Source organism: Heloderma suspectum, chromosome 3 (assembly GCF_057233095.1).
Source record: "Heloderma suspectum isolate Gila_16-S chromosome 3, 16-S_ref, whole genome shotgun sequence".
Taxonomy (NCBI): domain Eukaryota; kingdom Metazoa; phylum Chordata; class Lepidosauria; order Squamata; family Helodermatidae; genus Heloderma; species Heloderma suspectum.
Genome location: NC_139460.1, coordinates 326209515 through 326234457, shown reverse-complemented (window position 1 = coordinate 326234457; position 24943 = coordinate 326209515). Strand labels below are relative to the sequence as shown.

Sequence of the window (24943 nt, the reverse complement as noted above, 5' to 3'; positions counted from 1 at the left end):
GAACTCAAGGCCAAGGAGTGGGCTGGCAGGAATGAGACATTTGGCCTGAGAGCCAAAGCTCAATATGCCCCCTTTTTAATTTCCATTAGATCAGAAATAGCAGCCTCCCTCGATCCAAATGGATAGCAGATGCATGTGTTGTTGTTGTTTTGTTTTTGCTGGGGGCAGGGCAGGTCCAAATGATAACAGCAGAAGGGGGAGGGGCTGCAGGTAAATTGAGAAAATTATCAAGGTAGGACAAATGCACACCTGCCCCAGAGCTGTGGGGCGATTGCCCATCCCCCATTTTCCCCTGCTTGCTGCTTCTCTTTGCTCATTTATGCCCCCACAGTGAATAGAACAACCTCTTCTTACCTACCCTCCATTCACTTGCAAGGAACAGGGGAAACGAGTTACAGCCAGGAAAGCCCTTGAGAAGGAAATGCAGCCCCCTCCCCAGTTACGTGCAACAAAATTGGAGAGGGGTAGAGAAAGATTGCTTTAATATGCCACCCATTCCCCAAAGGTGGTGATGACCCCCCCCCCCTTGAACAGAGGACATGCCTCGGGGGACGTGTGGAAGGTATGAGAAGGAGAACGTGTCTGTGTTGTTGCTTGGTGGCATTTTTAAAACTACTTTCTGGGAGAAAATATATAGAGGGGGCAAGTAGAGATAGCACCAAGGCAGAAAGTAAGGAACCTTATTGATCACAGTTCAGGATAGGTGGTTAGGGAATTCCATCACCATCCATCCATCCATCCATCCATCCATCCTCAACAGTGATCAATAAGATTTCTTCTTTTCTATCACAGTGCTCTCTCCACCTACCCCACCTGTATATTTTTATCCTGTATATACTTTACTCAGGATTTATATTGTACCTTTTAAGCATGCAAAATGTTGCCTATATGTGTTCTCAGTCAACTGTGCAACTCTGTAAGGTGGGCTTGTGTTGTTATCCTCCCTGTCGCACGTGTGGTGGGGCGGGGAGGAAGGCTGAGGCACTTTGGCTTGTCTAAAGAAAATTCTCCTTTCAGGGTGTGGATGGGTAGGGGAAGGAAAGGGCACCAGATCCTTATGGACATGGCATCTTGCATGGATATTTGCAAATAACCCCAACTACTGATTTATGTCTTTAAAAAAAAAAATCCTTCTCTCAGGCCTCTCTACCCACTACCAAGGCTTAAAAAATGGAAGCAGGTGTGACAAAAGTGCATACAATAATGGCTAAATGCTGCATTTCTGCTGGTCTCTGGACAATAATTCTTGAGAGTCAGCTAGGAATTTGATAAGAATGCCTTCCTGTTGCTCTGCAGTGCCCCCTCTGGCCACCTTAGGAACGGTAGCCCTGGGCTCAGACAAGGATTGTGTAGGAGATTGCATTCCCTCTTTACATATCAACCTGTGGGAAGGAAATGTCAGGGGAGAGAATGAGAAAGACAGGTGCAAAAATGAAGAGCATTGTAACATGTGAAGTCCCTGTTAGTTGGGGCTTCAGGAATTGGAGAGGGAGAAAATAAATCAGAGAGAATAAGGAATTCCATGATATATGATCCATTGCAATATATACATGTCTTTTTGGCTCCCAAAATGTCCTAGCTGATACACAACATCCTGTAATCTAGAGGTTGGGGGCATAGTTTATAATTTGATGCCGTTTTTCATTTGCCAAGGAAACAGAATAGGAAATTTTGCTACGTGGAAATGTTCTCTTTGAACCACGGTTGTGGTAAAATAACAGAGTGGCCAATTTGGGGGGCATTCTTCTAGAAGGACAGCTTTCAAACAGCCCATACAGTCTCAGAGATTTAATTTCAGAAAATAAAGGGTTTTTTTATTTTCAGACAAACAGTTACATAGAAGTCTATTAATTACAGACATGTGCACAAGCACGCACACACAGAAATTATCGTTGAATTCACTTACATACTGTCCCACCATTGTCTAGATATTTTTTCAAACATTCACAAACCTGTTCCCAGCTGCAATCCTAGAATCAAGAGAAATCTATGTTCCTCAATTACGGATTAATTTGAACCACATTCAAAGTCTGGTGTTTGTTTTTTTGCACCACATCAGTCGCTGGGAGGAACATAACCCCGACAGTATTCTTGTTTATTCCTTTCCGAAAAGTCTGAGCACATCTGTGCAAGATTTGTGCTGAGAATTAAAAGCACACATACACAACCCATACATGCAGAGCACAACAAGCAATGTGAAGTTAAGGGCTGAGTGCTTCAAACAATTTGCATGTCATTTAATCAGGTTCCCAATGCAATCTGATTAGCCTGGGAGACTGCATTGTGATTCAGACTTGACGATTATTGTGAACAAATTTCCGTTCATAGTTTACCAAGCTCTTTCTTTCTACTCCTTGTTTCCCCCGCCCTTCTGTCAAGCAGGGATTGGGGGGGGGGGGAGTCACTGAGTTATTTTTAGATCCTCCCATAATCTCACAACAATTAGGGGTTTATTATCATTAAATAAACAAATAATAGAGAAATCAGCTGGATATGACAGCAGGCAGTACAGACTAGGCCTAAGCTACAGAGAGAACTGAAAAGGTTATGCAATGCAGCTTTATGACTTTAAAAAGAGCAAACACCACAACCGTTGAGCCTAATATTTTGGCAGTATCCCTTTCTTCTCATTTCTCCCCCACCCTTCCCACAGAGGAATGTATCTCTGTTTACAATGCAGCTTGGTGCAACCAACATCCACGCTACGGAGTTCAATATCTAAAGTCTTCTTCCACATGCAATAGAGGCCTTTCCAAGTGATCGGACAGAAACATGGTTCCAAGTTGCTTTCAAGCAAACAAACAATACTAACACTTCACAATAATATTCTGTTCGCATGCATCTCGTCAAAGATTTTGTACAGACACTGGAACAAGCGGAGGACTCCACATAAACTGTTTACTTCTAAGCAAAGTGAGCATGCAAGGCAGAACGCCGCTTTGACAGCCAGGGGGTCCCAAATGTTGCTTTCGTTTTACATTTACTCCAGACAGCCCCCGTTCAAGGCCAGAGACGGAAATCCATGCACGACTCCTCATACGGGATTGCACAGGATCAGATCTCCTTGCTTTCCACCAACAGCTGTCCCGTCCAGACGTGGGTGTCTCAAGAAAGCCAGGCAATTACACCTGACCAGGTGGCTGGGCTTCTCCAGTCTTTCTCTCAGCCCTCTCCCCTGCATTACCATGGAATTGGGGAGGGGGAGTAGCTGTCCCATTTTGGGAGCCCCCTGTTGTTCCACAATCTGTTTTGCAAAGACAGAGAAGCAAGGGGGATACTGCAGACAATTGACCCACCACCTCAGAATCCTTCAAAAGAAAGCAGAACAACTGTGGTTATTTTGATCAAAAATAGTCCTCACTTTATGCATTTATACCACACACAAAAAGGAGCCACTTGTAAAAGCAAAACAAAAAGCCCAACAACCCTGAGAAATATTAAAAATAGATCTCAAAAGAACGAGAAAAACACAAACCATGACCTTGTTTCATCAAGAGCAAATCCTTCCCCCCCACCCCGAAGTCACAGAAGCCCAGCGCGCGGGGGATGGTGGGGTAAAAACACAATCGCAGAGCCCTGTTTTTAAACGAAAGTTCCAACAATGCCCCCCTTTGAAAAAGTCGAAGATATCTGCAGAAAAAGAAAGTCCCAAGCAAAGAAAAATTAAAGTCTCTTTTTCTGAAAGAAGCTTCTTCTTCCTTCCTCGCAGCTTGAGAACTGAAGGTCGGTTTTTCCTTCTTCTTTTTTTTTTTAATGAGAACCTTCTCCGGGTTTTTTCCCCCTGCGGCGTAATGAGGATTTCTCTTCGCCCCTCCCCCTCTTCTCTTCTGCTCTTCGCCTGCTGCTATTGCTGTTTTTGTTTGCTTTAAATCGAATCTGCTCAGACCGACATCCCCGCCCCCCCCCCCATCTCTCTCTCTCTCTCTCTCTCTCTCTCTGCTCTAGAAGTCAGGAGCAGAGGCTGCTTGCAAAGGACCCCCCCCCCGGGGGGGGGCTCTCTTTTTTTTTAAAAGAAAAAAAGGCGATCGGAAAGTGTGTGGGGAGGGGACCCGAGGCAGCGGAATGGAATTCGCCCCGGATTTCTCTTATGTCACCGACTGGCAAATTAGTTCTCAGAACTCCGGGAGGGGGAGGGGCGGCGGCAGCGCTCTGCAACATTGTATCGAGGCCGAGCCCTGACGTCACAGAAGGCAAGGCCCCACGTGACTCCGGGGAGCGGAACCTACCACTGGCGGCGGGGGTGCCCGCACCTCGCGCCCCTCGCTCTGCCTCCCTCCCCGCCGGGGCTTTTCGGGGGGCGCCACGGGGGCCCCCCGGGAGCGCGTCGCCGCGCCGCGCCGCCGCGCCAGCCGGCCTTCCGGGGAGCTGCGGGTCGCCGGGGCGGAGGAGCCCCCGGCGGACCCTCCCCGAGCGCCTGGCGATGGTAATGCCGGCAGCTCAAATTCCGAGAATTGAGCGGTGTTGATTCTTAGAACTGGGGTTCTTAGAAGTGGTGATGCAAGGATTTTCTAGGAAAGCGCGGAGACCAGGTGATTTGCGCTCGCGCGCGCCTCGCGATTCCGCCGCCGCCGCGCCGCCGCTCCTCTTGGCAGGGGGAGGCTGCTGCCGCCGCCGCCGCCGCCGCGAAGAAGAAGAAGAAGAAGGAGGAGGAGGAGGAGGACATCGCGATGAGGGCGGCGGCGGCGCTCCGGGGGCTGTGCGGGGCTTTGCCTTCGTTTTTGTTTTATGCCGTTTTCGCGACCGGCCATTCATCGCGTGGCCCGCTGCGGCGCTCGCCCTAATTGACGCCGGCTCGTTCCGGGGCTGCCCGCCCGCCCGCCACCCCCGGCCCCGGCGCTCCGCGGAGCGCCGCGTGTGCCTCGCCTCCGCGCCCCCGCCCCGGCGTGGCAGGTGGCAGGGGAGCGGCGGGGAAGGGGGACCCCCCGCGAAGGGCCGCGCCGAGAAGCCCCCGCGCGCGGCAGGCTCGGGCCGGGAGGCGGCGCGGCGGCGGACGGGCGGAGCGCTGCGCTGCGCGGAGCTCGCCAGCTTCGCCGGGCCGCCGGCGGGCGAATGTCACTGTCGGCTCTCCCCGCTCGGAAGCTGGCCGGCTCCGTCCTGTCAGGACGCGGCCGGAGGCGAGTCCGGGCGCTGGGTGCGCGTCTCCCCGGCCCCCCCCGGGCCGGAGGGGCGCCTCGCCCGGCCCGCCGCCGGCAGCGCGTGCGGCTGAGCGGGGCGGGGGCGCTGCGCATTCGCGCGCGGGGCTCGGCGGCCGGCGCGAGCCGCGCTTCCCCCCGCTGGCGCGTCTCCGTCCCCCGCGCGTGGAGGCGGCTGCGGCGGCGGCGTCTTGGGCCGCCGCCGCCCCGGTTGCCCCGCGGTAGCCGCCAAAGGGGCTGGCGGAGGGCGCTCTGGTCGCAAGACCCCCCCGGCGTCGTTCCCAGTGTGAGAAATGAACGCGCCCCGAGGCCGAGCGTGGCCCCGTCCGCAAGCGGCCCCTTCCCCTTCGCCGCCGCCGCTCTTCCCTCCGGGGCTGACCCGCAGCGCCTTCGCCCTCCTGGCGCGGAGGGAGCTCCCGGGGCGGCTCCGAAGGGGGGCCTTCTTCTTCGCGAGCCGGCGGGGCCAGCCAGCGCCCCGCAGCCCCGCGGAGTCCCAGCGGGGCTTGCTCGCGAGTCAGGGTCCCCAGCGGCAAGCCCACGCGCTGGCCCGGCTTCTCGGGGCCCGCCAGCCGCGCCGCTGCGCGACCCCGGGCGCGCTTCCTCGGGCGTGAGCCCGCCGAGCTCAGGGAGGCGTCCTCCCGAGGAAGGGGGTGCGCAGCTCGGCGGCAAGGCCTGCCATGCCCGGGGGCCTCTCCCGAGCCAGTGTGTTTGGGAGGATAAGCTGGAGATCTCCCTCGCCGCCCCCCCCCCAAACACGCGGGCCGAAGAGACCCGGCTTAGGACGGGCTGATGCGCGCGCGACTCGCGTGCGCAGGCTCCCGCGGGTCTCCGGCGCGCCCGAGGGAGGGGGCGCCTGCCGCGCGGCGTGCCTGCCCCGAGCGGGCCGGGTGAGGCGCCGCGGCGCTCCCGCGTCGTCCGTGTGTGTGGCTGTGTGACCCCAGGCCGACTCCCGGGGGCTGCCACCGGCGGGGACCGGGCGGCCCCCAAACCGCTGCACGCGAGACAGCCGGCGAGGCGACGGCGGGCCAGGCAGGGCACGGAGAGGTGTCCCAGGTGGAGAGCGGGGCACCTTCGCTCGTGTGAAAGGGCGAGAACCGTTGCCAGGCGCGCAAGATGCGCACTCGCGTCAAATCATGACGGGGCAGAAAAACTAATTCACACGCGCGCACGCCTTTTCTGGGGCGAGAGAATCCACGGGTTTTACCTGGGGCGGGCGGGGGATCGGAAATAAATCTTCGGCGTTTTGGAGGTGCAAAAAGGTTTTGGCGTATTTGCAAAGGGTGTGTGGGTGTGTCAGTATTTTTTTCTCTTTAAGTGGGGAGATCAAGAACTGGGTCGCGAGCTTTTTTCTGGGCGGGAGGGAGATGTTTAGTGTCTGTGCAGGTGGGGGGAGATTTCAGGATACTTAAGCTCAGGTATTTTGGCGGCGAGGCCGTTATGAAGTATGCATAATTCTCTAGGGATGGGGGGGTAACTAGGGAGAAAGGTTGTTGTTTTTGTTGTTGTTGCTGCTGTTGTTGTTTTTGTTATCAACAACAACTCGAGGGGGGGGAATCTCGAGATGACGATAATCGCCCATGTACCTGAATGCGCGTTAGAGTTTAATAGACAAATGGAACGGTCCCTGCCCGGAGGTGCTTCCAATGCGCAATGTGGGCTTGCAGGACGGAGAGAGATCCGACAGGGATGGTGGGATCTCAGGGAAGAGCTGAAGTCGCGCGTGGGGGAAGCCAGCTGAGCTGCGAACAGAAGCTGTTGATAGAAAATAGAGTCTGGATGGTGGAGGCGGCTGCTGGAGGAATATTAATCCCAGTTTCTCCTCTTCTCTCTCTCTCTCTCTCTCCCCCCCCCCCCGGAAATATGGTTGGTTTGTATTCAAGAAACAGCCATAAAAATGCGCCTATTTAAGGACAGAGCAGTCTTGCTTCTAAAATCGGAGTAGTTCTCAGATAGATGGATAGTGTGTGTGTGTGTGTGTGTAGGGGTAGGTTTGAAGGGGCTGGGGGGCAGCCCGTGTTTAAATATATAGATAATTAAAATTGGGGTTATGAATCGCGGCCTCAGACTGAGCCAAGAAAGAAGCGCCTGGGACGGATTTTTTAGTCGCTGCAGTAGTGGTCTGAGCCTCGCTTGTGCGGGCTCAATCTCCGTGTCCACCGGGGCAGCCCTTATCCCGGAGTGAACTGATACGGAGCCGCCAAGTCCGCGACAGCTGACCTCGATTACCATTCCACTGGCGTAGATACTGTGCCCTGAAATGGGAATGTGTGTATGTAGGGGCGGAGGATGGAGGGGCCTCGACGCGAGGTAATTACCCCGCCTTGGCGGAGAGCTCCGCTGTTGGGCGCCTGGCCTCGCTTCCCCGGAAGGGCTAAAGTCGTCCCTTTTTAAAACACGAAACTTTTTGAAAGGAGCTTGGTGGACTGTTCCCGGAAGGGGTCAAAGGGGAATTTTAATGGCAAAGGGAGAAAGATGTTTTCCCCTCTGTAAGCTGACCTCTTTTCTCTCTGCACAGACGGGGGAGAGAGAGAGAGAGAGAGACAGTGACAAATCCAAGATCTGGGTATAGGCAGAGAGGGAATCCTCTGCCAAGCCCCAGGTCAAGGGCACTAAAACCCTGTCTCTCTTGAACCAAAGACTCCCGGGTCCAAGGGTGGGCTTCTGTACTTTCATGCCCTGCCCCCACCCCGCCAAATTATTTAAAAAGTCTGGAAGGCAGAGAGGGCGGGGGGGGGGAGGGAAGAGAAGTGTTTGTTTGCTCAAGGAAGGGCAAAGCAGAGAAAGTCCAAACGAAGCCAATTCCAAGAGAGGAGGTTGTTCCGGCGCTCTCTTGTTCATTTCTTAAAGAGTTTCTTTTAAACAATAAAAGGGGGGGGGGGAGTCAGTCTTGTCAATTAGGAATGCATTGGGAGGAAAAAGGGGCGGGGGACCCCAAAACCATTAAACTGGTTTTGGGACGAAGCCAGTAGGGCGGAAAGAATTTTTTTAGTTATCTGACCTCTTTTTCTTTTAACTCGAGATTTTTTCCAGTGCTAATGCGTTAACATGACAGAGGGTGCTTAGATGCGCGTCTCCTTCTCCCCAGTCTTCCGAAGGGGGGGGGGGAGACACTTTGTTATGAAAACAAACAAAACTTAAACCACGATTTGGGTCAACATTGACCTCTGGTGGTTAAATGTGGAATAACACAGCTGGATCTCTCCCCACCCTCCCTTTTCGTGTGTGTGTGCGTGTCCCCCTTTGCCAAGTCGTCTTCCCCCACCCCCCCTTTTCCCCTTCAGTATTATGAAATAACCTTGACATGCTGGGAAAGGGGTGTGTGCTGTAGAACAAGAACCTTTCTTTCCCCCTTTTTTCTTATTAAAGCCCACATATCTTTTAAAGAGCAGTGCTAAATTTGCCCTTGTGGTGTTGGAGCTGCTGTCTCCTAAAAGAAAATATCCACTTACACGCAGATAGCCTCAAGTTTTAATCATCTGTCCACTGGATAATGCTAAGGTCCATTTTACAAATGGGGGAACTGAGGCTTGCAACTGACTTGCTCAAAGCTGTCATGGCAGACTAGGGGCTGTATCCAGTATTAGCATTTAAGTTAGATTAACATTGGATAAAATTCTAGGGATACATGGGTCTCCTGCAGTTTCTAGGGATACTTGGGATGACATTGTCTTTTGAAGGATGTTGCTCTTGTTTAAAACTGTATATAGAAGCCTTTCCCAACCTGGCACCCTCCAGGTGTGTTGGACTACAACTCCCATCATTCTCAGCCAGCATCACTATGCTGGCTGGTCATGATGGGAGTTGCAGTCCAACACATCTGGAGGGCACCAGGTTGGGGATGGTTGGTGCCAGGTTAGGGAAGGGAGTCTAACAAATTAAATTAAAAATCCAGGATCCTCCAGGGTTTGGTGTATGGAGCGGTTGGGGGGTGGGGATGGGGAGAGAGACTCTCTTCTATTCACTGCAAGAGTTGTGCTTTTCAAAGCATGTCAGCTGCTTAATTTTTCCATCAAATCAAAATGCATCACCAGTCTTGTCCTGAGGTTTTCAAATTTTTAATTATCTTTCATGATATTGTAATGAAAGCTTTAAAAAGATGAGTTCAGAATGCAGGTTGCCTTTTTAAGCATGCCCCAGGGGACTTTTTTTATATATCTTGCAGCAGAGAAGTTACTTCAGAATAGTTTTAGGCCATGCATTTGAAAAAAAATCATTTGTGTGTGCGCGCATGTGTTTTAATGTTCACCATTCTCTGTGTGCAAAGTAAAAAACATCACCAATGTAAAAACTCAATAACCACATGTCAGTTTTCTAGACAAATGAATGGGTAACTGGTCTCAGAAGTCCTTCACAACTTTTTTTTTCCACAGGAAAATGTACAAACTGCCTGGGGGAAAAACATTCATTTGCAAGCTTCCAATTCTTAGCTGCAATTCTACGGTCTCTCAGAAGTCCCGGACTTGTTAGTTGTCATACTGCAGAAGGAAATATGTCTTAACTCCCTGCTGTTGGGTTTCTTGATGCTTGTTGGCTGTGGAAAGTCCACCTGTTATAGTTTAGGGGTTTCAGCCAGAGACTTATTTATCCAAGGAGAAATCATGGGAAATCTTAAAACATGTGTAAAAAAAGAAAAGAAAAGATGTAAAAAAAAAAAAAAGTGGGGGGAGACATTAACTAAATAGTGTTCTCCAAGCTTGACTGCAATCATTCAAAGGAGAAGAAATAAAATTGGTACATCATCCACTCCTATATTTTCTTGTGCAAGAAATTAGCAGGAGTAGTGCGAGAGCATGATCATCTCATTTCAATGGGACTTGTGCAAGAAAGCTTCTGGATGGATGGTGTCTGGTTTTACTGTAACCCAGCTAAAGGTTGCCACTTCTTGGCCTAGTTATAGGAAACTTCAAGTTCTCCAACCTTAAAGAAGATGGCTAGCCGTTGTATTCTAATTGTGAAATTTTAGTCCAGAAATCAAACACTGAGAACAGCAAAGCCAGTAGGGCACTTTGAAGCTTTCTATAATAATAATAATAACAACAACAACAATAATAACAACAACAACAATGACGTCATTCAGAAAAACTGATCCAATGGGCACAGTTGTGCCACCGTTAAAGCCCATTTAAGTCTGATGGCTTTCAATGGAAATGATGTAAGCACTCGTTTAACCCTCCCGTTGAAGTGAATGGGCCTCCCAAGTGCATGATATGCATATGCTGGATTGTGACCATGATGCCCAAGTTTGGGCCAATGTTAGGAGTTGGTACAGCACTCTTGGAGAATTAGACTGTAGTTGCTCCCAGGTGGAGGGCTCCTAGCGCTACCAATGAGAAGGCGTTTTGCCGTTCTTCTGTCTTGCAAATATCCAGCCAGTTCAGAATGGAGCCAACCAGGCATTGGTTTATTGCAAAAAGAAATCCATTAGCAATGCATGATCTTGCAACGACGTGTTTGTACAGCGGCCAGTGTGTGAGCAGTGTGATTTTTACTTTTCTGCATTTACCTCCTGCAAACTTTCACTTTGTATTTTGGGTCAGTATCGCTTGTGGTTTGCTGGGGAAGGGTGAGATGGCTTTGGGGAAGTGGTTATGGCCACGGAGACTTGTTTTTACTTGAGAACATGATTATTAATTTTTGTCTGGTGGCAGGTTTTAGAAAACTTTTGTGTACCTCAGACTTTTATGCACTCACACACACACCCCTCAAATGTATGTCCGATGCAAGTTTCCTTGATCCATCCCTCAAATATGATTTATTCTCTTTTTCAATATGTGGGAACATAAACATGAACCTCTTAAAACTACTTGGGTGTTATTGTTTATTTTGTTTCCTTGTTTGTTGCAATCAGCTCACACCTCAGGAGAATCTCCCCTGCCCACACGGAGGTATAACTTCTGAATGTCAGATTTACTCTGGAGTTTTTATATGTTAGTGTGGATGATGCTCCAACAGGGGGGTTTGCCTGGCGAGTAACAGCAGTCACAAATACCCAAATATTCTCAGTCGCTGTGCTACCACTTTTCGTGTAGCTGGGGCCTAAGGCCCTCGGTGAACCTGTTCAGGGGGAAGGAGAGAAGTATTGGGGAGGAACTAATGCAAGAGAGGACATGAGCTAAGGGCCTGGAGGCAGGGTTGTTTATGAAATTCTCTTTCTGAATTTTGTCCCAGACGTTGAGATTCCAAATTACCTGGCCGTGCGGATGTGTTCATGATCTGCCATTCTCCTGTGTTTGGCTTCCATATGTTGTTCAGATCTCTGGGCATGCGCAGTCTGCTGCAGTCTTTACATGGTTTTTTTTCCCCCGATGTGCACTAGCGCATCTGTGCTTTGATTAAAGTAGGAGTGCAGAAAGGAATTGCATCGCCATTCTCTTTTTGCGTGGTAGTCTAATGCGCAGACATGGTTGTGAATGTGGTAGCCTGTAAGTGGGGTGGAGGGGGAAGAGAGATGTGGACTGAACTGCAGCAAGCTGTGCACACACCAATTCCAAAATTTAATTTTAGAAGTCTCTCGGATTCCACAGGCAGGCAGGTGGAGTGGGAGGTGGGGAGAGCTCACCCATGGAACAATAGCAAAGCAGTGCAGAGAACACCAGGACATCCTACATAACTGCCAGGATCACCCCCTCCCCCCAAGTCTGGGAGTCTGTTTTATGTTCCCTTACTGGATCTCTAAAGAAACGACAAGCCTGTTTTCATCCATTTTTTGCCACGTCCGCTGAGGTTGTCTGAGCTATTCCCATTTTACAGATGGAAAGTGAGGCAAAGTAATATTAGCTGACCCTAAGACCAGCCAAGCACTCTGAGTGAGGTGTCCAAAACTGAACCTGTCTGTTGGAACGTTCCAACCCTGAAGTGTGTGTGCTCATGTTGGGCTTCCACACCTCCTTGCAAGCCAGCTGGGGGACCTGTGGTAGGTCTGTGGAGCATTCCTCCCCCATCCGTCCCTTGGCTGGTGACCCGGGAGTCTTCCAGACGTTCAATGTGGCTGCATGCTGGAGCTGGCCACTGAATGGACCCATTCCCAGTTCTCCATTTCATCCATACACTAGATCTTCAGGTCTATGCTTACTGTACACCCTTTTTTCTTTCCGCCTGTCCTTTAACTGGCTAGGAGAGCCGGCTAATGACGTTGCCCATGTGTAAAGCAACCAAGGGCCCTGACCTGCTTGCAAAGGAAAAGCTGATTGGTGGCTTATCCATACAGGCCTGGATAGGTTGAAAAGAGTGCTTCTAGTCCTTTGGAGGGAGCAGAAAACTCAGCCATTCCTTTTATGGGGAGACTTGATTAGCCTTCTAAAGCTGGTCCCAGTTGCGCTCCCCCTGCCCCATAAAGGTGCTGGGAAGGTGGTGGATCAGCCTTCCCCAAACTGGTGCCCTCCAGATGTGTCAGGATACAGCCATGCTGGCTGGGAATTATGGGAGGTGCAGTTCAACACATCTGGAGGGCCCCAGGCTTGAGTGGAGGCTTCAGAGTAAGGGGCTCTTAATTCACTACTGTCTTCTGCCAAGAAGGGCAGCCTCCCGGCTCAGCTGGCATCTTTTCCCGACTTGAATGTCCAGAGAAGCTGGAGAGGGTTCAGAGGAGGGCAACAAAGATGATCAGGGGACTGGAAACAAAGCCCTATGAGGAGAGACTGAAAGAACTGGGCGTGTTTAGCCTTGAGAAGAGAAGACTGAGGGGAGATATGATAGCACTCTTCAAATACTTGAAAGGTTGTCACAGAGAGGAGGGCCAGATCATCCCAGAGTGCAGGACACGGAATCATGGGCTCAAGTTCCAAGAAGCCAGATTCCGGCTGAGCATCAGGAAAAACTTCCTGACTGTTAGAGCAATACGACAAGGGAACCAATTCACTAGGGAGGCGGTGGGCTCTCCCACCCTGCAGGCATTCAAGACGAGCTGGACAGCCATCTGGTGGGGATGCTCTGACTTGAATTCCTGCATTGAGCAGGGGGTTGGACTCGACAGTCTTATAGGAGGAGGCATTCCGCCACGTGCTTCAGACCTAGCCCCTCTGTCTGTGGCCTTTGGTGGCTTCAGCTGCCTCTGTTTCGGTGGCCTTGTTTCCTTAGGGTGGTGTGCATGTGTGGCTGGGGCTAGAACAAGTGGAGCAAACCAGAGCATAGGACAGTCAATGGCTCTATAGATCGAATGGTGAGCCGGTCCACTCCGCAGCCTGAACTGAATAACACTGGAGTGGAGTTGATGATCTGCAACAACAACAAAAAAGTTTTGCAGATCAGTCCTGTGCAATGCGGGGAACATTATGCATTTTCCTGCCTGCTTTAGTTCCCTCCATCCCATTCACACCTAGTTCTGCGTATTCTGATTTGGAGTGGGTGTTGTTGTTGTTTGATATGAATATACACTGAACTTCCCCTCCTTGTCAAGAGTCCACCTTGCATTCCAAACTTATTAGCACCCATATATTTCCTGTTTAGCATGTATCCATTCCATGGTGATGTTGTCATGCTGCATACAGATGCCTCTGCATATCTGAGGTGAAGTCTGTTTGCCCTGGAAAAACTGCTGAAACTGCCGAAGAAACTGGCAAATCATTGGAGCACTGTTCCACCACAAATGGGATGTGGCAGCATTTCTATTAGCAGGGGTAGGTTGACTCTCCCCCCACCCCTGAGAGTTGGAAAATGATATTTTGGACTTCAATTCCCATCAACCCCAGCAAGGACGGCCAATGGTCAGGAATGCTGGGAGTTGTCCTCCACATGAGGAGGGAACCAGGTTCTGGAAGGCTGTTCTAGAACCTCTTTCTTTCCTTACTCCAGAGAAGATGTTTGGCCTGCAAAAGAATCTTCATGGTTGCTTCCAAGGACACCTTAAGTGAGATTCTGGTGCGCTTGGTTTTGTTGCCAGGGACAGCTGGTGGTGCCAACAGTAAGAGAAAGTGTGGCTGAGCCATCGCACAGATAATGGATTTACTGGTGCCCTTTTTAACACAGTATTCCTGTTCACATCTGCATGGTGCACTCCAGTCTATACAGGTGCTCATCAAGATGGATGTCTCCACTTCACACTCACCACTGGGTAGCAGCCGAGGGAGTGCCTCTTGGTAATGTAATGCTTCTGTGTATGATGCTGGGGCAGTGGCCTCTGTCTGGACAGTCAGCCTAAAAATGGTTAAAACAAAGACCCTTTAAAAAACAATCCCCATGGACTTTACTGCTTGTTAAAAGTATGTATGAATCCAATGGATGTGCCAATATGAAGCTGTGGGTCTACCTAGCCCTGTAATGCCTATTGCAGCCTTCGCCAACCTGGTCCCCTCCAGATGTGTTGGACGGCAACTCCATTGGCCATGCTGGCTGGGAATTATGAGAGTTGCCGTCCAACCCATCTGAATGGGACCAGGTTGGTGAAGGCTGGTCTACTGACTGGCAGGGACTCTCCAAGTCGTCAGGTGGAGATCTTTCCCCACCTTGCTAGCTTAGGTCATTTTAACTGCAGACTTCAGGGGGCTGAAGAACCCAGACCTTCTGCCTGCAACGTGCGAAGTCTGTCAACTCCCAGGATGCACCTGTCAAGGGGTGTGCAGCTTCATTTGTGGGCTGCCTTGTGCGTCTGCCAGATGGAGAGGCAGGTTATGAATCCGGGAGGCATGCTCCAATGCTGAACTGAGCTGTGATATTTTAGAATGCTTTGGAGCTGGGGAGGATGGGGGAGTAAGAGGGGGAGTTCCACAAGGTTTCAGTCTCCCTCCTTACTGGAGTCTCTGCAGAATGTTCCTCCCCCAACCTGGCCTTCTCCTTTCAGCATCTTCAGGGGAAGCCACATGGGTTTTCCTGGTTAGAGGCTGACGATGGCCAACCTGCCCCCTCTGCTGTATTGTATTTCTTCGAAGCATTTGTCTGCTTTGGCAGGAAATTGGATCACACCAGAACTTGGAACAGAATGCTCAGCACAGACTTGTGGTGGCCCATTAGCCACAGTGCAGGGTGGGAGGAAGAGACCGAGCTGGTGGAATCAAGGAGTCTTTGATCTACGCTGGCCAAGTCGCTTCAGTGCTAGAAGCCCCTGTCTCCCAACCTCCCCACCCCATAAATTCTAGAAATGAATCCAACCTCATTTATTTGGGATGGCAAATAGAGACCGCTTACCTGGGAAGATTGCCTGGCAGATAAAATCCCTCTCTTTAGCAGCAAGGGAAACCCAACCACCCTACGCCTGTTCTCTCAGTAGAGGAATGTCTGTGGCATAGACATACTTCTTTCTTCTTTATTGCATTTATATACCGCCTTTTTTCCTCTTGCAAGGAACCCAAGGCGGCTGACATGATCCTCCTCCTCTCTGTTTTATCCTCACAACAACAACCCTGTGAGGTAGGTTGGGCTGAGAGTCTGTGACTGGCCCAAAGTCATCCAGTGAGCTTCCATGGCTGAGTGGGGACTAGAACCCGGATCTCCCAGCTCCCAGTCCAACACTCTTGCCACTAGTGCTCCACTGTGCTGGAGGTTCTTCTGGGCACATGTTCAAGGCGCCCGTATTGGGCCCTGGCTAGGCCTTTTGGACTACAGCAGAATGCCGTATGGAGTGTGCGCACGACTGAGAAGAACCCTCCTCCTGAGCCTCATGTGACTGCACATGGCCAGGGGATGTCAGTAGGGGCAGGCAAGCTGCCCACCCTGAAAACTGTAGCAGGGTTCCTTCCGAGGATTCCCTGGAACACATGTTTGTCTGCATCAGTGGGTTATGATCACCGCTCTGGTGGTTCCAGAGCATAAGGAATGAACTTTTAAAAAAACCCACCCTTCAGTAATTTTATAGCCTGCTTTTCCTCGTCGCTGATGCTTTCCAAGTGGCTTACGGCTGCAATAAAGCTACAAAACACACCGAAACAGGGTGGACTTCATTTGGAGCAGGGTATGCACACTTCAGGTAGTAGAAAAATGAGTAGATTTGAGTAACAAAATCCTCTTGGATAATGAGATCTTCTTTAGAAGCCCTGTTCCAGGGGCCCTGACATCCTCAGTGACCCTCCTCCATGAGCCCCTGCCAAAGGAAGTGAGGCGGGTGGCTACTAGGAGGAGGGCCTTTTCTGCTGTGGCACCCTGGCTGTGGAATGAGCTCCCTAGTGAGGTTCGCCTGGCACCTACATTGTATTCCTTCTGGCACCGGGTGAAGACCTTTTTATTTTCCCAGGCTTTTTAGTATTTTAGCTTTCTAGACTTTTAGCTTTGCTGTTTTAAATCTGTCTTTTAAATCTCTGCATTGCTGCTAGGTTTTCTTCTGGTGGTATTGTTATACTGTGGTTTTAATGTTTTATATATTTTATATTGTTTTATTGTGTGCTTCTTGGTTTTAATTTTTGTGAACCGCCCAGAGAGCTTCGGCTATTGGGCAGTATAGAAATGAAATGAAATTAAGTGAATAAATAAATAAATAAAGGCGGGTAGCTCCCAGAGTGAGAGTCTTTTCAGTGGCAGCACCCTGGTTGTGGGATGTCCTGGCACACTATGTTCATTTCAATGCCAGGTGATTTTTTCCTTTTCCCAGGTCTTTTAAAATCTGTGATCTTAGCTCTTAAACCACTGTATTTCTACTCTGTATCTCGAGTTATGCTGTGAAGCTAGTTTGCTGACAGTTTTATGCTACAATTTGTTTTATGGTTATTGGATTTTATGTGTGTGAGCCACCCAGAGAACACTGTTACTGGACACCCTATTTCCATGCCACAATTAAATAAATAACAAGAAGGTTTCCTGGATATTACCTAAGATTCATGAGCTGGTTGTACAGAGTTCACAATAGTTTTGGCTTTGGCTATTGGGCAGTATAGACATGTAATAAAAATAAATAAATACATAAATCTGCTGTGCTTGTTCTGTGAAATGCGAGTTCATAGATATAAAGAATGCTGGTCTGAAAGCATATTTTTACCAGCTTGCTTAATATACAACTTCTATAGTATGTTTGTGTGTGTTTCCGGGGGGGGGGGGTATAAACGTTTCGTGGTACCAGTGTTTTCTCCTGATGATTGGAAATAGAGGACCTAGTCTTTCAATCCCTTGATGAAGCACTCTGGCCATGGGGAAAAAAATGTCATCTCATCTCGGTCTAATGTTTTACAGGGTTTTGGTGAGAACGTGGGATCATAACTGCAGAGCAGTGCCCCAAAATGGGGGAATAATTTGAAATCCTGTGAAATAGAAGATAGCCGCTGCTATTCCAATTTTACAAAGCATGGGACTGAGGACTGAGAGTGAGATTATCCATGGATGTTTGCCACGATAGCTAAAGGAAGCTTCTGTGCTCAGAGGCAGTATACCCCTGGGGAGCAAAAGTGAAGGAGAGAGTTGTAGCATTCATGCTTCACTTGTGGGGCTTCCAAGAAGCATCTTGGCTGCTTATTCTTGGAGACAAAATGTTAGCTCAGACCAAACTCCATTAAGTCCAACGAGGTAGTTCTTACAGCTGGGAGCAACTCACCTGAGGCCACTTAGCATTAGCTGAAGTTGGGTTTGTACTCACGTTCTAGACCCAAAGTGCATCTAGAAGTTGCGTTCTAGACTCCAAAATACCTTGCTGACCTCACTCATGGTGAGAAATTACATGCTTATTTTTACCCTCTTGGCCCCAGGTTATTCAGAGATCGTTAATATTTCTCTATTGGACCAGCTTCTCTTGGTGTAAGACTATATCTGGGCTAGGCATAGCTGTGTCATTGGGTAAGTTGGAAAAGGAGGTAGTTTGAATGAGACTCTGGTAGCTTTCCATTCTGGCTGAAGTCTGTGTAACTTGCAAATGTAAATCTTATTGGGCCAACTGAAGTGTGGTTAGCTGGTATATGATTGCAAGATTGGCATGTGATATACATTCCTTAAATAAACAGAGTCAAAGATAGGACATAGGTGTTTTGTTATGCAGGAGCTCCCTCTCACGGACAGAAAGATAACAGTCCAAACATGAACATCCTTCAGATGGTAAGAAGATGGGGTGTTTTCAAACAGAGGGCTACTGGCAACACCAATTAGAAGACATTGTGCAACTATTCTGTTTTTTTCTTCTCCTTAACGGGCTTTCATTAATAAGAAAAAAGAAGCAGTGGGAAATCACAAGAGGGTTATGAGTGGAAGATGACATCTGGACCCCCTGTAGAACGTCTGTGAAGAAGGCAGGGTGATGGAATGATTGTCTAGAGAGCAAAACACAAAGCTGGTTCACTCAGAGCAACAACCCAGAGAACAGGTTGACTATGGGTTGTCGTTGAATTGTGGGTTGTCATTACTGCACTCTGGTTTCACAATGGGTTGTTCACCATGAACAATGCAGAGTTCACAACCTGACAACAAACTATGGGTTCTTTTCTTGGGTTGTTCATGGTGAACAGCCCAGAATTAAACCATAATGCAGGGTTACCATATAATGACAACCCATGATTCAACGACAACCCACACTCAACCCATACTCTGAGTTGTAGTTATGTGCAAACCAGGCCAGTGTGTGCAGGATGGCTCAGTCTTACTGAGACATTGGCTAAGCATTCAGAAAGCTGATGTGAACATCTGTTTGCTCTCCCTCACCAAGGCTTGCAAGGAAATGGAACTAGTTCTCTCGAAAAGCAGAAGTGGTATGTTACAACTGGACTTATGTGGCGACCTTGCAAGATGCATTCAAATGCCCACGTAGCAGTCTGGGCAGTGTTTGGCTGCTCTTGCTCTCTTGGCCTCACTTTTCTCCATCTGCAAAATGGGAATGAGTGACCTACCTCCATACTTTTGTGGTGGAGGACGTGTAAGGGCCATGTCCTATAACAAGTAATATAGAAAACAAATAATCCTCCCGAAGCAACCTCCTTTGTTTTTCATCTCTCCTTCTCCCTCTCTCTGCCCAGAACTGAGTGAAGCAATATATTCCAGGTTCCCATGTGGCTTCCAGGAAGGGGGGGGGGGGCTCAACTGGAAGTAGATGATAGGCAAAGCATAGCCCCCTCCCTTTCTATGAACTATGCCCAGAGAGCTGAACACTTCTCTGGCACAGAAAGAGGAGAAATTCACAGTGTCAGGATAATCCCCTTGTTCTCTCCCCTCCCACAAACTCCCCCCCCCCTTGATTGGGTGCCATGTTTTACAAAACAGTTGGGTTTGAGCAGGAGTGGGTGGCAGTTCCCTTTAGAAACTGAAGGAAACTCAAGTGCTGGGGAACGGGGTGGGTGTTTGGCACCAGTATGGCAGAGGAACACTTCTGCCAGCTTTATGGAAGCGAATGATCTTTCTCAGTCCACATCACTGGGATCCGTTTCTCCAGAAGTCTGAACTGGCAAAAGGTCTTCCAGTGGCTCTGGCGATTAGTAGTTCTTTCCCAGACCAATTTGCCTGAGATTATTTAACTGGAGGTGCTGTGGCTGCAACCTAGGACCTTGCACATTTGAAGCATCGATGTGCACAGTGCATTACAAAGTCCAAGAGGGCAGCTCCTTGCCTTGGGGAGCTTACAGATAATAATGTTGACACTGGGGGTGGGGGGAAAGCAGAGGAAGAGAAATGGAGGCATGGGAGAATGTATGTATATGTCAGTTATACATACATAGGGATGGTTACACAGCCCATCCATGGGAAGCTGCAGGAAAAAACGGGTTGAGGACACAGAGCAGAAACATCTGGTAGCTCTTCCACTGTCCTTCCTAAAATTTGCAGAGTATACCAAAATATCTAAGCTTGATTGATGTATACAGTAACACAGCCTTCCCCAATCTGGTGCCCTCCAGATGTGTTGGACTATGACTCCCGCATCCCCTGTGTAGCAGGTGCATCCAATGTCCCTGGACTCCAATGCATCTGGAGGGCATGGAGTTGGGGAAAGCTGTGGTGTGTCTTTGGTTTAAGTACTGGGGAGGTTGGCAGTGGAGATGTCCATCCATGTTTTGCCCCATAAGCATGCGCAAGGTTGGGACTGGAAGGCTTTCTGCTCTTCCCCACAGGGCAGTGTCTATGTAGTAGCAACGGACCTCTTTCCTTTGGAGTCTCATGTCTCTCCCCGCCCCCACCCCCCCATCAAGGCTGTTGATTCAATGGGTGGGGCAGCATGGATGGAGATGCAGTACATCAAAGAGAGCTGTCTCTGAGCCTGTAAGTTGGATGCTGCAGTTAAGCGAAATTCTAGGCAGTGCTGTTGGCTTGCTAGGCCATCTTTCATGCCTCCGCAATGGAATCTTAATCGCACACATTTTTATGTTGGCAATTAGATGCCACATTACAATTCAGCTCCCCCTGGGCTAGATCACAAGAGCCACACAACAGAGATCTTTTACAGTGTGGTGTCATGTTAAGATCTTGAAAGCCAATGCTGGGAGAAGAGAGGATTTGTTCAGAGGTAGATTTATTTATTTTTTAAGGTGAGCTGTGATTTATTTCTTTTGTTTAAATCCTGGAACGTGATGAGATGTTCTGAATTCCTCCTTCAGCATTGTCCCCACAACATTCAACAAAGCTCAGCTAAGTTCTTGGGCAAACTGGTTATCTCAGTGGCTTGCTACTGTGTGTCCTGGCTTGATTATGCTTTCCTGCTCATAACAGTCCAAGGGGGTTTCTCCACAACAATGGAAGGAGAAGCGAAGGGAGGTTTACCCGGATTTTTTCAAGGAATCAGCTTTGGCATGCTTTGGTCTGCGCAGGGCTCCATAAGCAAGTGCACTGCACCAGTGTAAGTTGCTTCACAGGACATACTTCCGGGGGGTAGGGGTTGGAGTGAATGTCATCTGACTGGTAGGGGCTGCTCAACTAATAAGAGAGGCTCCCCCCCCCCGATCCAGGCTCCCCCCCCCCAACTTTCTCTTTCTATAAAATCCTGGGAGGTTTCCTCCTGTAGCTTGACAAAAATCACTCTCCTTCTCTCTCCCCCTGCATTACTTCATTCCTTAAAGCAACAGTCATTACAGGAACACAGTGTTCTCCCTGCTCTGTTGTGATCATTCAAAGCTTTGACATGGGGGGAGCAATCCTACAGGGATAGGCGTCCACCTCTGAATTAGGAGGCAACCGCCTATCCAATGCAGGGCAGGAGAAGCGTGGAGGGGATTGTCCCCTCTGTGCTTCAACCACCCTGCATTTGTGGCTAGACAGCCAATTTTGTCTGTCTAGCCTCAGGAAGTCAGATGGTGGAAAGCGGTGGCTGGATGACACATTGGATGCGTTGTTCCAGATTTCCTACTTCCCCACCCTGGCACGTCCCCAGGAATGCCCTGTTTTCGCTGCTCCGCACTCCTCTTTCAAGCACAGAGCTCAGGGCCATTCCACACTGCCTACAAGGCAGTATGGGAGGGGATGAAGGTCGGTTCCTATCCTATGGCCATCTAGCCACTGAGTAGTAGCCATAGGATTGCGCCCTAAGGCTCCTAAATGCATTATTTTGATTCATGGGAATCTCAGTAACGTTGAGAGTGCGGATTTCAAGAACAAGCCTCATTGACCACTATGGCAGTTACTTTTGAGTAGATACACATATGTTTGTGCTGGGAAAGACAGGGACGGGAAACAAAGGAATGGGAAACCAGTCCCCTTTCTAACCTGATGCTACACAGGATTGCAGAATAGAAGGTGCAAAGTAGTTACTTCTGAATGGCAATAAACCAAACAACAGAGAATTGCAGCATCAAGATCGTGCTTTACAGTATTTAGGGAATTAGTGCTTTAAAAAGTGTTGTTTCATTTGAGGGGGATCTCTGTAAATTCTGAAGTGTGCATTCAGAGGACAAGCCTCATTGACCACAATGGGAGTTACTTCTGAGTAGGCACTGATTAGTTTGTTCTGGGAAACACAGGCATGGGAAACACCCCTTGACCAGGGTCATGGTGAAAGGTACCCCCCTGGACAGGGCTAGCATGCGGGGGTTGGGACACACAGTAACTATACTGGGGAGAACCCGACTTAAGGAAATGAATCGGACTATAAGCAGTCTCAGGAAATCTGGTTTTTCTGTGATAAGCTCTGGGGTGGCTGCAGGATGGCCATAATGTCATGTATCCCTAATGACCTCCAAACGTAGCCAGCTCAGAGTACATGGCTTGTGGAGACACCCCCCAACTCTCTAGGCTTGTAGAATGTTTAGTAGCTTGCCCTTTAAACATTTTTAAACCCCTCAAATTCTGAGATCAGACTACCCAGATCTTGTGAATGAAGTTCATGATGCAAATTGTGTGGCTTGTACCATTTAGAAGGGAGTTGGGGTGGGGAGAGTTTTGCAGAAGAAGAGAAAACTGTGTGAAGGGTGGGCTTGTTACATGTTCCTTCTCAATCCTCTGATCCAAAGAGCTTTGTCACACCTTGGGGCAGAGTATGTGGAAGAAACAACTACTGATTGTGTGCTAAACTGCTTTGCTTGTGCTCTTTTTTCACACTGTTTGCCTTGGTCACGATCCCATAGTATCCAGCAGATGCTATCATAACAGTGCACTTTTAAACTTAGCTCAACTTGATATTGTGTAAGATGTTGTATGGTTCTTGTCTTTCTCTCAGCTTACCATTTTTTTTTTTTAAAGAAATATATTTTTTGTCTCTGTAGGTCTGAAAGAAATTTTTGGACTGTGAACTCAAGCACGAGGTAAGTCTATGTAATTTCATGCCTGGCTTCATTACGAAGTGTACCAAATGAAATATTTCATTAGGCTTAGGTGGAAACCATATTCAGAATGGTGCCTCTTGACCAAAAAGCCCCCCTTACATATTCATACTCTTACTGATGGGAACCAAGTAGGTAGGTTTAACAGATGCTATCACTGAGCAATCTGGTGTCAAAGTCTCCTTCCCATGCTCAGTGACCCTGGCTTGGAGGGATCCTTTTGGCAATCTTGTTGTTTTAGTTTCTATTAAATTTCTAGGACACTTGCTTTTGACCTGCATGGTTCTCAGACCAGCTTACAAATAATTTTAAATATAATACAATTCTAAACATAATTCAAACATAAATAATTTTAAATATAACATAATTCTAAATATAATTCAAACATAAATAATTATAAAATGCCAGCCAAAGCCAGATGAAAGACTGAAACCCACCACAATGCACTTAAAAAGCTAGAGATATTAAAACACCATGAAAACTCAAGCAATGGGAAGAACTGGCAGCCATTAGCCATCCAGTCCCAAATGGGAATTGTAGCCTGACACATCGGGGGGTGGGGTGGCGGACGAGATTGGGGAAAGCTGCACTAGAAGACAAGCAGTCCCGACACACCCCAGAAGAGAGTTCTGCCGGAACCCTTCTCCTTGTAAATGCTAATTGGACATCTTTCAAGCATGGGATTGCCTCCCTGGATCACGCTGGAGTTCTGCCCAGCCCAAAGGCTCTTTTTCCAGATCCCCCTGGGAGCTTACAGGCTGGGCTTTGGTGTGGTGGTAATACCAGGCATAACTACAAGGTTGGAGCGTCTGGCCAAGCATCTTCCTTTATGGTGCCAGATGCCAGGTGCTGAGCTGCGATGCAGCTGGCGCGTGGCTCCCAGCAATATCGATCTGCTTCCGTATTGGCATGGTTGGAGAACTGCAGCAGTTCTCCAAATCCTCACTTTCTAGCAATGCTTCCAATAATTGACTGATTTTAATAAGCATTTCAATAACAAATGCTCTCTGAGCAGATCACAAATGGTTAAAAGAATAAAATCAAGAATAACATCTGAGAAGCTGCCAGTGGCTAAAAGGATGCCTGGAGCCTATGGGCTCAGTTGGAAAGGCAGGGACCAGGCCCTCCAAGGTCCATTCCTATAGAACAGTTCACTCCACTAAATAAAGTGCTCTCCCGACCCATGTGCTCCAGACCCAGCCGCCATCTGCTAGGGCTTCTTTTGCATACCCATGGTCTTCCCTTTCCTTCTTTCACATGCCTTCAGGACAGACCCATGATGGCCTCTCCGGCAGACAGTTGCATCCAGTTCACCCGACACGCCAGTGATGTCCTCCTCAATCTCAATCGCCTTAGGAGCAGGGACATCCTGACAGACGTTGTGATCATTGTTAACCGGGAGCAGTTCCGAGCCCACAAAACAGTTCTGATGGCCTGCAGGTGAGGATCGGGCTTGTCCCGAGCAAATTTAACAAAATGGCCAGGCAGGGTGGCCACCTTGGTGTGATGGGAGGATGGGTAGCATCCAAGAAGCTACTTGAAAAAAGCCCACAAAAGGTTCTGAATGTAAGGCCTTGGTTCATGGAAGGCTCCCTGATTCCATTTGGAGAACTGTGGTATCTTAATCCTACCTCTGGTTTGTACACCTTGAGCCCAGTTGCAATGAGGGAATTAAGATTCCCAGATCATGCTGGTCCCCAAAGAGGGGAGCTGGTTAGGTAGTAACTTCAAGGTTCTTTAGGCAAAAAATAAGCTTTCTAACAGCGTAATATTCTGCATGTTTACTTAAAAGTAAGACTTGTTGAGTTCAATGGGGCTAAGTCCCAACTACGTATGTATAGTATCCTGCTGTGAGTAGGGGTGGACGAAAGTCACTTACCTTTCCTCGAAGGATGTTCGCGGTTCAGGCCGGGGAGGAGGCTTCCCGCCTCGCCCGGCCGCGAACGTGAAAGTTAAAAAAAAAAAACGCAAATAGCGTTGCCCTTATTTTCGCCATAGTCTACGTAAATCTTTACGTAGACTACAGCGACCAAATAAGGAACGCAAATGGCGGCTCCCTATGGGGGCCGCCATTATCCGTACACACTTTTTTCTTTTTTTTTTAAAGTCACCCGTGATCGGCTACGTGACGATTGACGTAGCCTATCACGGCTGACTTTGCAAATCTAGCCGTGATAGGCTACGTCAATCGTCACGTAGCCTATCAGGGGGCATTTTTTTTTTCCTTTCATTGCA

General features: G+C 48.9%; 1 protein-coding gene and 1 long non-coding RNA gene across 6 annotated transcripts in view; one reads left to right on the top strand and one right to left on the bottom strand.

Moving 5' to 3' along the window:
- Positions 1 to 1787: 1787 nt before the first annotated feature.
- Positions 1788 to 4122, bottom strand: LOC146351781 (uncharacterized). Its single transcript, XR_014789671.1, has 2 exons — positions 3476 to 4122; positions 1788 to 3308 (listed from the first exon to the last, which is right to left on the bottom strand). It is a non-coding gene; the product is annotated as an uncharacterized LOC146351781 (long non-coding RNA).
- A 105-nt stretch (positions 4123 to 4227) lies between these two features.
- Positions 4228 to 24943, top strand: part of BCL6 (BCL6 transcription repressor) — a 35396-nt gene continuing 14680 nt past the window's right edge. For 3 of the 5 annotated variants that reach the window (XM_084847794.1, XM_084847795.1, XM_084847791.1), the window contains exons 1-3: positions 4469 to 4529; positions 22652 to 22690; positions 23976 to 24148. In XM_084847794.1, the coding sequence (XP_084703920.1) occupies positions 23985 to 24148 (164 nt within the window). In that variant the 5' untranslated portion in view covers positions 4469 to 4529; positions 22652 to 22690; positions 23976 to 23984. Of the gene's footprint in view, positions 4424 to 4468; positions 4530 to 20131; positions 20220 to 22651; positions 22691 to 23975; positions 24149 to 24943 lie in introns of those variants that run through there. The other 2 variants (XM_084847792.1, XM_084847793.1) reach the window with 2 other exon arrangements.